Source organism: Peromyscus leucopus, chromosome 1 (genome assembly GCF_004664715.2).
Source record: "Peromyscus leucopus breed LL Stock chromosome 1, UCI_PerLeu_2.1, whole genome shotgun sequence".
NCBI classification, from domain to species: domain Eukaryota; kingdom Metazoa; phylum Chordata; class Mammalia; order Rodentia; family Cricetidae; genus Peromyscus; species Peromyscus leucopus.
The window spans coordinates 16,681,817-16,694,483 of NC_051063.1; the positions used below are offsets into that span (position 1 = coordinate 16,681,817).

General features: G+C 42.8%; 1 protein-coding gene across 43 annotated transcripts in view; it reads left to right on the plus strand.

The window, feature by feature from the left end:
* Trpm3 (transient receptor potential cation channel subfamily M member 3) overlaps positions 1-12,667 on the plus strand; it is an 834,738-nt gene that overhangs the window by 778,047 nt on the left and 44,024 nt on the right. For 30 of the 43 annotated variants that reach the window (XM_028894795.2, XM_028894968.2, XM_028894842.2 and 27 more), the window contains one exon: positions 4,093-4,267. In XM_028894795.2, coding sequence (XP_028750628.1) covers positions 4,093-4,267 — 175 coding nt within the window. Of the gene's footprint in view, positions 1-4,092; positions 4,304-12,667 lie in introns of all 43 variants that reach the window. The other 13 variants (XM_028894749.2, XM_028894804.2, XM_028894696.2 and 10 more) reach the window with 1 other exon arrangement.

Below are 12,667 nucleotides of genomic sequence, written 5' to 3' on the forward strand. Positions count from 1 at the left end.
TCTCACTATGTAACTGAACCTGACTGTGTTTTACCTCCTCCTGCCCTTGCCTCCTAAGTGCTGAGACTACCAGCATGCACTCCACACCCAGCTGGGACTGCGGAGTTCTTTGTTGAAGAGTCCCCACCCTGTATCTTGCAGGATATTTAGCAGCATTCACACACACATGCGCGTGCACACACACACACACACACACAATGCACATGCACGCACGCACGCACACAAAGAGACAGAGAGGGGAGAACAGAAAGGGGGAGAGGGAGGGAGGGGAGGGAGAGGAAGAGAGAGAGAGAGAGAAAGAAAGAGAGAGAGAGAGAGAGAGAGAGAGAGAGAGAGTGAGTTAGGACAACAAAGACGTTTCCAAACATTACCAAATGTTCCCTGAAACACAAAACTGCCCTCTGTCAAGAACTACAACATTAGGAGATTATTTAATCTGATAGTTATTTTTTATTACCTTATTTTAACAGATTGATTATTCAAAAACCAAACCAAGTCAATTATTTTTAAAAGTCTAGGTGGCATTTAAATATTTGAAATATCTAAAGTTACATTGATGTAGTAAGATTATCTTAATTTCTGTGCCTATCATTTTAATAATGGCATAATCACTCCAGTTTTGACTAGAATGAAACCTTACTAAGAAATGAACAGGAAGGCTTGTGATGCTTTTTCTCTACTTTTTAACTTATGAATGACTTCATTTATCAGTCAAGAATAAGTAGAAAATTTGGGGACTTTGAGTTCTTACAGAATGCTTTTAAGATAATTAGTTCAATAATTGAGTCATCAATCCAGAAGGTAGATAGAATACATCTCTAGAGTTTATCAGTGAGCCAGATGGACTGCGAACTGAAAGCTGAAGAGTCTTCCCAGATGTGTTATATACAAAGCCCTCAACTTTAGAGGGCCCCTCTTTAGTTCTTCCACACCTAGGCAGCCCAGCGCCTTGATATCTGGAGACCAAACACAGGATGGCCAGGTGCTCATTTTGAAATGGTTTTGTGTGTTGGCAATGTAGAAGAAATCAGTGAATCAAATAAATGCCTGACAGAACGGAACTCCTTCATCCCCACTGAGTCCTGGTGATATGCAGGTCCAGAATCACTTGAAATCCTGACTCTGTTCCTTCATATTTCATTTCTTAGGGAAATTCTATAAACCTAGGACTAACTCACTTATGTAATGTGGAATAGAAACCATGATAGTAGCTATGCTTTACTGTGCCAGGCACCATGTGAGACACATTTCAGCCCTCATTGTTCAACCCCGTGGAATAGATCTTAGAACCCTCCTATATCAATTAAATAAACAGACTCTGAGAGAGACAAGGACAAGGTTCAAACTCCTGACTCCACATCCTGACCTTTCAATAACAACACATTAACATTTATGAGAACTTACCCCATAGCCATCACATTTAGTCAGAGGTAATCGCGTGATTGTTATTATTATCCCACTTACAACATTTAAAAACAAGATTAAGCAACTCACTCCAGGCCACTTAGCAAACTTTCTTTTTCTTTTATAATGGTCAGGGAAAAGGGTTTTTAGTGGTGGTGGTGATGCTGGTGGTGGAGGTGGATTTTTTTTTTCATGTAGCTATTTTAGGTGGGAGTCAGGATCAAAATCCAGGTTGTCTGGTACTTAAGAGCATTTGCTTCATCACCAACATGGATGTTCTCTGTTCAACATACTGGGAAGAATCTTGACATTGAACTCACTGGATAATTTAACTTTGAAAACAAAAGAAGTCTGTTTATCTTCTTATTAATGATACTTGGATCCTGATATTTTTATGACAGTAAAGACTTTGAAATAGAGAAAGCTCAGCATATGGGAAGAATATTTTTCTTTTGCTGTTTTGACCCTGTGAATTGATATTAGGAACAATCTTTTAAAAAAAAAAAAGCTGAGAAATTGAATTGGTGCAGCTTCTGTATTTACTGGCTGAGTTTTCTTGAGTCAGACTAGCTCCAACTCTGGTGAGTACTCCCTAGTCCTCCCCTGCCCCTCTTTTAATCTGTGTGAACAAATATAACATGAAGACTTATCTGTGCTCCTTCACTGATACCACTTTCTGTAAATAAGTGATCAAAGGATTTTATAAAATAAAAGGAAGGGAGGAGATGAAACACAGACTTGGGTTTCCTATGAACCTAATCCAACCCAGCCATCTCACCCACTTAGAGACCTGCAACCCCCAACTGGAAGAAGGAAAAACAGCTAGCATATACCTGTGAGGATATGGAAAGGAGGAATCTTGAAGAAATTCCTATCTCACCTCAAGGTCTTAAAATTTTTGGCAGATGTATTTTGAAGTTGTCTTGGAAACTGATGAATTGATCTAAAATATATTGAGGCCCCTGTGTCCTAAGGCACCCAGGAAGACCATAATGTTTAAGTTACTGGAACAGGTACCATGGAATATTCTCTCTGAAGTTGGAGGCAGAAATAGGTCCATAGTAGAGTATATGCTTAGTGTACACTAGGACCTTGGTCCAATCCCCAGCATGACAGTAACAATAATAATTAAAACAACCTGGAACCTTCTTTATCGCTGATAATTACCATTCGTCACTCTCTGTGGGTGGGCACCCCTTACACTATACTATCCAAGAGAAGGAGGTCTTTGGTATCAGACAGTTTGACATAGGAGTGAGACCCGATCTCCGCAGCTGAAGTGTGGGAAGGATACTGACTTACAGGAGGACAAGGGGAAACTGGCCGTAAAGACTACAGAGACAGGGGTCCAATCACTGCCAGGACGAGCTCTCTTCTTCTTCTATGTCTGCTCACTCATTCACTAGTGGGGACACACAGCCTCCAGCATGCAAGATTCACACAAAGAATGAACATTATGAAGAATGAAAGGGAACTTCTCTCTCTACTTCTATAAGAAACAGTAGAGATGGCTGTAATCTCAGCACACTAGAGGTTGAAGCAGGAGGATCACAAAGTTCCAGGCTAGCCACATCTGCATAGTGAGTTCCAAGACACTTTGGGCTCATAAAGAGACCCTCTCTCAAAACAAACAAACAAACAAACAAACAAACAAACTCAAAAACCAAAAAATTCTGAAGATTCTGGTGAAGTCCCATCTTGTGTCACATGCCTACTTCACCATGGCTGCCATGGGATGAGGTCCCACAACTAGCCTAGCTTGGACAGCACACCCACCTTTCTAGGCAGAGATGCTGGAAATGTCTCTTAAAGAAGCTGTGAGTTTGGAGTCGTTGGTATCACCACTTAGTGTACCTTGTCAGTTTTCAGTGTTGAAAAGAAAGCAGTCGGGCAGGTGAAAAAGAAAAAACAGATGGCTAGTCACGTAGCCTCGAAACAAATGAGAGCATGGAGAAGGGAAAGAGAGGAAAGGAAGCAAAGCAGGCTTCCATCAGGAGGAGGTGAGAAACACACCCAGGAGGACATCCATCATGTCAACAACAGGCCCTGGTCTGGTTCATGAGGCCACATGGTTTTAAGACCTGGGAAAATACCCTCCACAGTAAGCTACCCTTCAGGATTAATATCGAAACGGGATGATTCTGTGAGAGCCTGGTCCACGGCAGAGAATCAAGCAATGTGATGGGCTCCCGTTTGCTCTGCCCTAGGTCTATTTGTAAGCCCTTATTTTTGTGAGCTTTCCAAGTCATGTTACCCTCTTAGAACTAAGAGTAGGAATATACTGTTCTGCACTTGTTCTTAAAAATAGTCCAACTATCCCAATTCTAATTTTCCTAAGAAAAAAGAAACCAAAACAAACCACTTACCTTCTCTAATAACTGTTGTTGTTATCGTTGTTGTTGTTGTTGTTTAAGTGAGAACCATGTGGAAAACCCAAATTCTGAGGAATAGTACTCTTGTGCCTAAATGTAAATATATCCCATAGTCAGCCATAAAAATGAAAGGGCTCCATTATGTGTGCACTTGTAAAAAAAAAAAAAATTAGCAACTTACCTTAGCATTCAGCATGTAGAGGTCAGCTTTGGTAGTCCAGTTGTCCTCTTAACTGGGGATTCCTTCAATGTCAGCATTCACAGGCATGCTCAATCACATGGCTTTTCTTTTATTTCTCCTTCTCCACCCTTCCAGATGATAGACATGATGTACTTTGTCATCATTATGCTGGTGGTGCTGATGAGTTTTGGGGTCGCCAGGCAAGCCATCCTCTTTCCCAATGAGGAGCCATCTTGGAAACTGGCCAAGAATATCTTCTACATGCCATATTGGATGATTTATGGGGAAGTGTTTGCAGACCAGATAGACCGTAAGCAAGTTTATGATTCTCATACACCAAAGTCAGGTATTTAACTTTGATTGAGTCACGTCTTTTCCAAGTCCATTTGTTTGTCCTCAATAAATGGCTCAAGATAGAGGACCGATTCCTAGTTTGCTATCTTGGTGGAAACAATCACTGGAGGTGAATATGCTATGTTAGCAAAGTAGCCATCAACTATTTCTCCAGGTATGACCTTCCTAAAATACAAATGGACATCTAGTATACCAAAGTTGATACAAAAAATGAACCATTTTAAATGATATAAGTTTGCGTATAACTCAAACTCTTAAAACCAGGTTTTTCATATTTCATTACTGGGAATATATTATGTCAAAACTACCCACTCCTGCCCTAGCCCTCGGCTTGCTAGGCTTTAGAAAATAAATTCCTTGGGCTTGAGTGTAGAACAAATAAACAATTCTCAATTTCATCATTAGAATTCAAGATTAAGGGCAAACATCTGTATGGTATTTTCCTCATGCTAGAAACTATTCCCCAACAGCCTTTCTCATTCTTAAGTGCTATTGAGACACAGATGAAGCCAGAATTCATTACCAAGAAGTATGGAAAATGCCTGTAGGTCATAGACCGAGTTGTTCGTGGTAAATGCCAGGGTGGGGGTATCTATATTATAAAATGATTTAGTGTGGACCAAGAGCCAGCAGCCCCCAGTACCTTCAGCCTACAAGATACTGAGTCTCTGCAATAAACAACTCCTTTTGTGTGGAGTTGGAGGATAGTTGTAGTCCAGAAGTCTGTTCCAGGATTTTATTTGGACCAAATGTCAGGGCACACCAGGCATCAGGAAATGACTTCAGAAAGCATCAGGGAAGAAGCATGTTTCAGTGTGGAGTTGAATCCCAGGCGCAGCTCTTTCTCATTTTCCCTGAGGAGTTTAGCTCTGAAAATAACAACCCTCCAACACTGTTGAATTAACATTTTTTCAGACATTTTTTGCTGACAGGCCAGCCATCTGAGCCCTGGACTGTGAACACGGATTAGGGTCACATAACCACATAGCTTAATAAGGAGTGGGAGTAGAGTCTAGTCAGCACCCCACTCTCCCTCCTCATCCCAGGTAGAACAAGGCCTAGGAACACAAGGACAAAAGACATCTGAGCTTGGAAGTCCTCAGGCCTATGAAGACCATGTGTATCCTGGCAACAAAACACAGCAACACGTCATTTTCCCTCCATGATAGATTTTGAACAAATACGCTTTCCTTCTCACAACACATTATCTGAGGCTCTGAGGCAAGCAAGACTTTTTGGAACACCTAATTGGAACAAATATTTGTTCCATAAGACTTGGCCAACTCATGGAGGAAGAATTTTAGCTCCACCCTCCGGTTATAATATCTTTGGTTGACAATGTGCAGCCTTCAGAAGGCAGTCTCCCAGAGACAGGAATTTCCTGTCGAGAGCATCCTTTCAAATGGTCCCTACAGGCAAAACAACACTTAAAAAGCTTGCTATGATGATTCTCCTCAGAGACTAAGCATGCTATTACACACACACACACACACACACACACACACACACACACACACACACACCTCCCCTGGAAATTGCTTTTCCACTTTGCTACATTATTTTGCCTTTTCAAGTTGTCCCTTTTTCTCCCAGAATGAGATGAAGCCCACATGGGCATTTGAACAATGTAGTGAGGGAGAGACGGGGAGGGAGAAAGGGGGAGGGAGAGAAAGGGGAGGTATGGATGTGTTTTACAAATGGGATTCTGTCTGTCCCTCTACAAGTGGCCATTTATTGATGTTGTACTATGGGCTCAGCCTAGTGCAACAAACACCATCATCTGCTGAATACGAGGATTTAGTATTGCTGTTTTCAAAGAAGGGCTGATTATAGTTTAGAACTTGAAATCTCCCCACCACCCCCAAAGACAGAATAGAGGTGTTTTGTGTGACTGAAGGATGAAAATAAATTCCCCCGCTCTGTGAATTAGATCTGTGGTGTGCTATGTGTGTGAGGATAAATCTTGACCCCAAATCCCCAAATATAACTGACCTAGCCTTAGCTGGATACAACCTTCTTGAGACCCTGCCCTCTTCCTCTGTGATCTGAAGTTGGCTGCAATAGCAGAATCTGTTCTAAGCTAAATCAGCCAGTTTTCTGTCTAGAATGCTAAAGAGTACCCGTCCTTTCTCAAATGGATTTAGATGACTGTCCCCAAATCTCAAATAACATTTGGCCAAGGTCACCGGACATCACTGTCCTATTACTGACTCAGTCGCCTATACTACGGCACGAGCTGGGTGCAGTGGAGATTGGATGCCTACCCCCACCTGGCTCTTGAGAACTGCACAGGAGAACCAGTACCAAACTGTTTGAGAAAGGTACAGATCATTTCTGCTGCCCTGCAGTGTGTGGCCTTCTCTCTGTGCCGTGTCCAGGTTGGTGTGTGAAGCATGTTTTCAGGCTGATTGGATCTCATATCCACCCGGACCCGCTGCCCTCTCACGGTCTACCAAGCCCATGCTGTGGATGTGCCCTGTGTGGCCCTTTCCAAGTGCTGCTCATTCACACACACCTCAGATGGCTCGTTCCTAACTTGATGCACGTGCTCCATATCTAACTCTGGTTGTTCAATTTCTGCGTTGCTGGACCCATTTCATGTTGGGGGAAATGATCTCTTTCTTAACTGGGACTAATGGATGGGAATGTGCAATGGGGCCTTCAGAATGGGTTACTCATACCAACGTCACACCTCAGAGTGGAGAACAGCTAGAATGCCCTCACTTTCTGGAGGTGGTGTCCTCTAACTGTAGCTTTTTTGGTATATATTTCATCTACTTTCCTATTATTTTAGATAGAAATTACCTAAAAATCCAGACGATAGGATGAGACCTGTATGGTTACTTTCCAAATGTGCTTAAAAACTTAAGAGAAAAAAAATGGAATCACATTTTTAAAAACCACAAAATTACAAGTACATTTGCCATCTAAGCCATAGTGACCTAACACAAATGACAGACCAGCCTTAGTCTAAATTATCCGAGAGGATAGAGTTTGGCTTCAGGCTTGGCAGCAAAGCAGTGCAAGAATATGATTAGAGGTAGAAGAGAATGAAAAGGAAGAGACAGCAACTATTTCCGCCATGGAGGCCAGGCCTCATGCTGTCCTGAGTTGTGTGAACTGAACTTGCTGTTGTTGGCTAGTTTGTTGGTCAGTTGGTAACTGAGTTTTATTTTACTTGCTTTGTTGTTATTGTTGCTTTCCAGATAACTTGTAATTGATGTTAAATACTCATGTTACATATATATTACTTTGCTAAGCCCAGCTACAGGCTACCATAGTGACTTGGAGTCTGGGATGTTCAATATACCAATATGGGCCAATGGCTGTAGCTCAATGGTAGAGCGTTTGCCTTGTCCACAGGAAGCTCTGGGTTCGATACCCGGTTCCACAAAATAATTAATTCATTTCATTACATTCAATACACCAATATCAACTACAACATTCTTCTGGGAGGTCTCATGAGGGTGAGCCATACTGTATGGCCTCCGAGGGCTAGCCAGGCCCCACAGGTGCTTGGGTAGAAAACCCATTTAAAAACCAGAAGAACAACAGAATAAATAAGTAAATTCCCAGCAGTATCCACACCAAGGCTGGAGTAAAATTAAACTTGAATGGTTTTTCATGAGCTCAGAGATCGGGTTTGGTGGGTGGGGTACTTGGAAGTTCACCTTTATTAGCAGAGGAGACAGGGTGGCTCCACATGCTCTGGCCTCTCGCTGGATGGGGCTGCTTCTTACTTACAAGGCATCCTGCTGTAGATTCAGATTCCTCAGGCTGTACCGAGGCAGGAGAGAAATGAATCATGCTCTTGAATGCATTAAATACGGGTCTAAATTTAGGCCTCCTTTCTGCCTCTCTGGGTATTTTTACAAGTTTAGATAGTACTGTGAAAGCAGAATGTCCAGGACTTGCTTTCTACCATGACAACTTAATATTACCTAGCCATTTCCACTCTGAATTAAATATCCAATCTTCTTAGTGCATGGGTCATTTTTTTTTTCTTACTGCTTAGGGCTTTTTCATCTGAAATTAATAGGTAATCAGAAGAAGGAGAGGGTTTTTTGTTTTGTTTTGTTTTTGACTGATTGATTGATTGATTGATTGATTGAATACAACATTTTGCTATTAAAATAACCCTTGCTCTTTGGTATCCAGATTGTCTCTATGGCCTTGACTCAAACAAGGGTCAAGTATGTGTATGACAAGCTCAAGGACTGCCCTGAATTACTTTTCTGTCTCCAGTTAATTGTTCCTCGATTTGGGTGTGGAAGCAGGGCAGCTCAAGTGTCTGAAATACACTTGCAATGGTGGAGCTTAGGACATCCGGAGCAAGGAGGATGCCCACTGGTATGCTTCTCAGCCATGTAGTCAAGCTCAGTCTCAGCTTCTGTTTAGGCTTTCAGACTGACCTCTAATGGCTTCAGAGCACACAGATACCTAACGGCTATAGCATAGGGTGCATTGCCCGACCAGGAAACAACAGACTCTGGGAAAGCAAAGCTTGGGCCAGTGCCAACTTTGGGGGGAAGGGGAATTGTTTCATTGGGTTGCATTTTCACAAACTGCTAAGGAAGCTGGCCAACACAGGGCTGTCTCTGGAAAAGTCAGCTCACACTGTAAAGAATACCCACGTGACTTGTTTGCCGACTTGGGCTTGCGAGAGTTACAGAGAACAGGGCTATCTCTGCATTAGGTCACTGCTGTGACCTGTATGCATTCTGCCATCATGACATCCACTGTCATTTGCTCACAGGTTGGCCTCTATTTAGAATCCGTTCCTCATTCAAAGGGTTTTGTTTTGTTTTTTTTTTTTTTTTGTTTTTTGGGGGTTTTTTGTTTGTTTGTTTTTTGTTTTTTTTGGTTTTGTTTTGTTTTTTCCTGTTTATGAGCTGAAAAGCAAAGTCTGGAGACAAACATACAGAGACATTGCCTCGGAGGAGCTTACAGTTCAGGAGGGGCAAACTGTCATTGACAGCTATGTGCCGAGGCGAAGCTCAAAGAGGAAGTCAGTCAGTAACACATGGAGTAGGAGCATGGGTGCAATGGATGAGGCCTTGCAGGGAAGAAGAAGCTGCATTTCAGAGCCCTGAAATCTGAGCAGATGTGTACTAGGCAGATGGGAGCAGGGGTGTGAAGAAAGAATAGCATTCCAAACTGAGACCCAGAGTGGCAAGCTCCAGGCAAAAAAAAAAAAAAAACAATTTAGTATGGCTCACTGTAGAGTGAGAGGTAGGAGACAGGAAGTAGGACAGATGGGTCTGGAAGAAGGAGGAGAGGGAGATCCTGGGGAGGGAGGGAGATGGGAAGTGAGGGATGAAAGATGAAAGAACATCCCTGATACAGTAGTGATGGAAAAGATGGGAAGCATGAGACTGGAGGAAGGGAAATTAGAAAGACCTGAGCCTGAATCAGATGGTGCAGAGGATATAGAAGACGTGGGTAGGGATTCAAAATTGGGGAATTGGAGCTTGCCCTGAGATCCCTGACATTGTCTAAAGTATAAAAATCATTGAGAAACTTGGAAAGATAAATATATCTGGGGCTGGTGCCCCACTGGGGTTGGATTGAGTTTGTAGATCCTATAGAGAGTCCAGGGAAGCCAGGAAGCTCCATAGGATGAGCTGAACTACGAAACGAATTAAATTTGAAAAGCAGGACTGAAAAGATGGCTCCGTGATTAGCATTTGCTGTTCTTGCAGAGGGCTCAAATTCAGTCCCCAGCACCTACTTCAGGCAGCTCGAAAACTCCTGTAGCTCCAGTTCCAGGGGATTTGATACCCTCTCCTGGCCTCCGGGGGTACCTGCATCCATGCTCTACACATACAGACAAGCAGGCACATACACATACTTATAAATAAAATCGATTCATTAAAAAGAGCTGAGTTGGAAATGCACACTTTAGGATCAATGTCCTTTCCTGTGAAAGTCGTGATGGATGAGCACAAGTAGAGAAGAGAGGCTGGCGTAGGATGTGAGGAACAGAGTCACGAAAGTGGCAAAGAATACCAAGAGAAAAGGGTCCACTAGCTGGACGTTTAGAAGAGTCGTTGGTAATTTTTTGCCAAGAATTTTCATTTCTGTGCTAGGGTTCCAGCCTCTCCTGAGATGGCTAGTTCTCTAACCGTTTGAAGAGATCTCTCTTCAAAGTCTGGTTACTCTAGTACCTTAAACAGAGCTCTTTTGATCCACCCTGGTTGGCATGACTCCAAGCCCATATATTGTCTACCCTATCAAGACCCCTCCAAGTTAGTCCTAGGTAGCCTCACAGAAAAAGAGCTTCCAGGGGTACAATACATCTTAAATTCCCATAGCTTTCTCCTAAGCCTCTATACTAACCCCCCAAAATTTGTAATGAGAAGAAATATTGAGTTCCCATCTGGCTATGGGAACTATTTTGTCACCTAATTGCTAATTTATTAGTAGGGAAAAGCAATATAAGAAGTATTTGTCCTTTTTAATAAAGACAAGTCAGTACACTTCCTTAAAAGTTATGTTTTATCTCGTCCTCTTTAACAAGTACAAAAAATTATCTTAAAAAGTAGGATTTGGTTAGGCAAGAGAAGCCTCCAAAATCAGCAGCAATGATGGAGACCAAACCAGCAGTAATGACCTGCAGAAAGAGATTATGTGTGCGTCGATAAAGCAGAAGCAAGTTTACTAAGGATGCTTTGAGATAAAACTAGCCATTGTAAAAGAACACCAGTTCTCCTTGCTCTGCCTAGCTGTGATGGACTGCAGGCTAAGAAAGGTAACCACCGCTTGTCAAATAGTAGAGACATGTGCATGGAGGAGGCAGGGCAACCCCAAATGATGTTAAATGTACCATCGTCTATAATCATATGGGGGAAGGGGGGGACACAAGGACTGTCTGCATCTAACCCCAAGCTGTTGGACTTTGTGCCTGGGACATCAAATTCAGTCCTAGGTACCATCTCAAAGAAAGCATGAGTGAGCGAAGCCAGTGAAGGGCAGCCCCCAACAGGGTGAAGAGAGGTTGCAGTTTGAGGACAGAGCAGGATTTGAGCTCTTTACGCTGGAGAGATGAAAGAGAATATGCCAGGAGTCTCTGGATTTTCCAAGTGAATCTCTAGACATACCATAGCCTGGGACCCCAAATCTGAGTGTGTTTTGGCCAAGAATCCTTTGAAGTATGAAAGGACTCGACTTAGGACAAAGGGAATGCCTTCTACAGAGAACATGTAAGATTTATGCTCTGCTAAAGATGTGACAAAAAAAATCACATCTGACAGGCTGTTGATTTGCTTATCATTTTCCCTCCTTCTGTGACTATATTGTCTTCCCTCCCCTTCCCAGTTCACCGCACCCCCACATTTCCCATTTCCCTCTTCATAACGCCTGTGTCCTGCTCTCCCTGTCTCTAGAGCTCTTCCTCTCCACAGAGCCCTCCATGGTCCCTCTTACCTTCCTGGCTTATACAGTTACTCCAGGTTTTATACTCACATCTAAAGATTCTGAGCTAGAAACAAATAAGAGAGAACATGCAGCCTTTGCCTTTCAAGGTCTGGGGTACCTCACTCAGAATCATATTTTCCAGTTCCATCTATTTACCTGTAAACTTCACAATTTCATTTTTCTGTATAGCTGAATGGCATTCCATTGTGTAAATGCACCCCATTCTCATTATCCATTCATCAGTTGAAGGACATATAGATTGTTTCCATTTTATAAGTATTGTGAACAGGGCAAACTCTCCCGACAACAAAAAGCCTATATTTTTATATTCCCAGATAAATCATTTTATTTTTGAAGGGAAAACAATAAGGTGAGGAAACAAGGTGGTTCTTCTTTCATAAAATGGAGTGTGCACGTTACAGAAATGGCAAGGAGAAGCCAGGCATGGCGATGCAAGGCTGCAATTCCAGCACTCAGGAGGCAGAGGCAGGAGGACTTTGAGTTTGAGGCCGCCTGGGCTCTAAAGTGAAAGCTGTCTCAAAACACATGCGCATGCACACACACACACACACACACACACAGAGAGAGAGAGAGAGAGAGAGAGAGAGAGAGAGAGAGAGAGAGAGAGAGAGAGAGAGAGAGAGAGAGAGCTAACTTGATGTATAACCTCATAGTACATTATAAACATAGGCATCCAGTTGGCAATGTGGTGGATACCATTAGTTCACTGTCCAGGTTCCCTCTCAGCCCCTTTTCCAGGTCTTGCCTCGCCCTCCCCCCCCCCCTGTTTCCATAGTCTCCAATTCTGGGCTCACCTGCCACATTCAGATAACCACCCCAGAATGCTTGCAGTCTCTTCATTACCCAGAGAACCTAAGGTGACCCGAGGGTTGGGGTATCCCAGGAATCCTGAGCCCTGCTTCTACCTGTTAGATGCGGG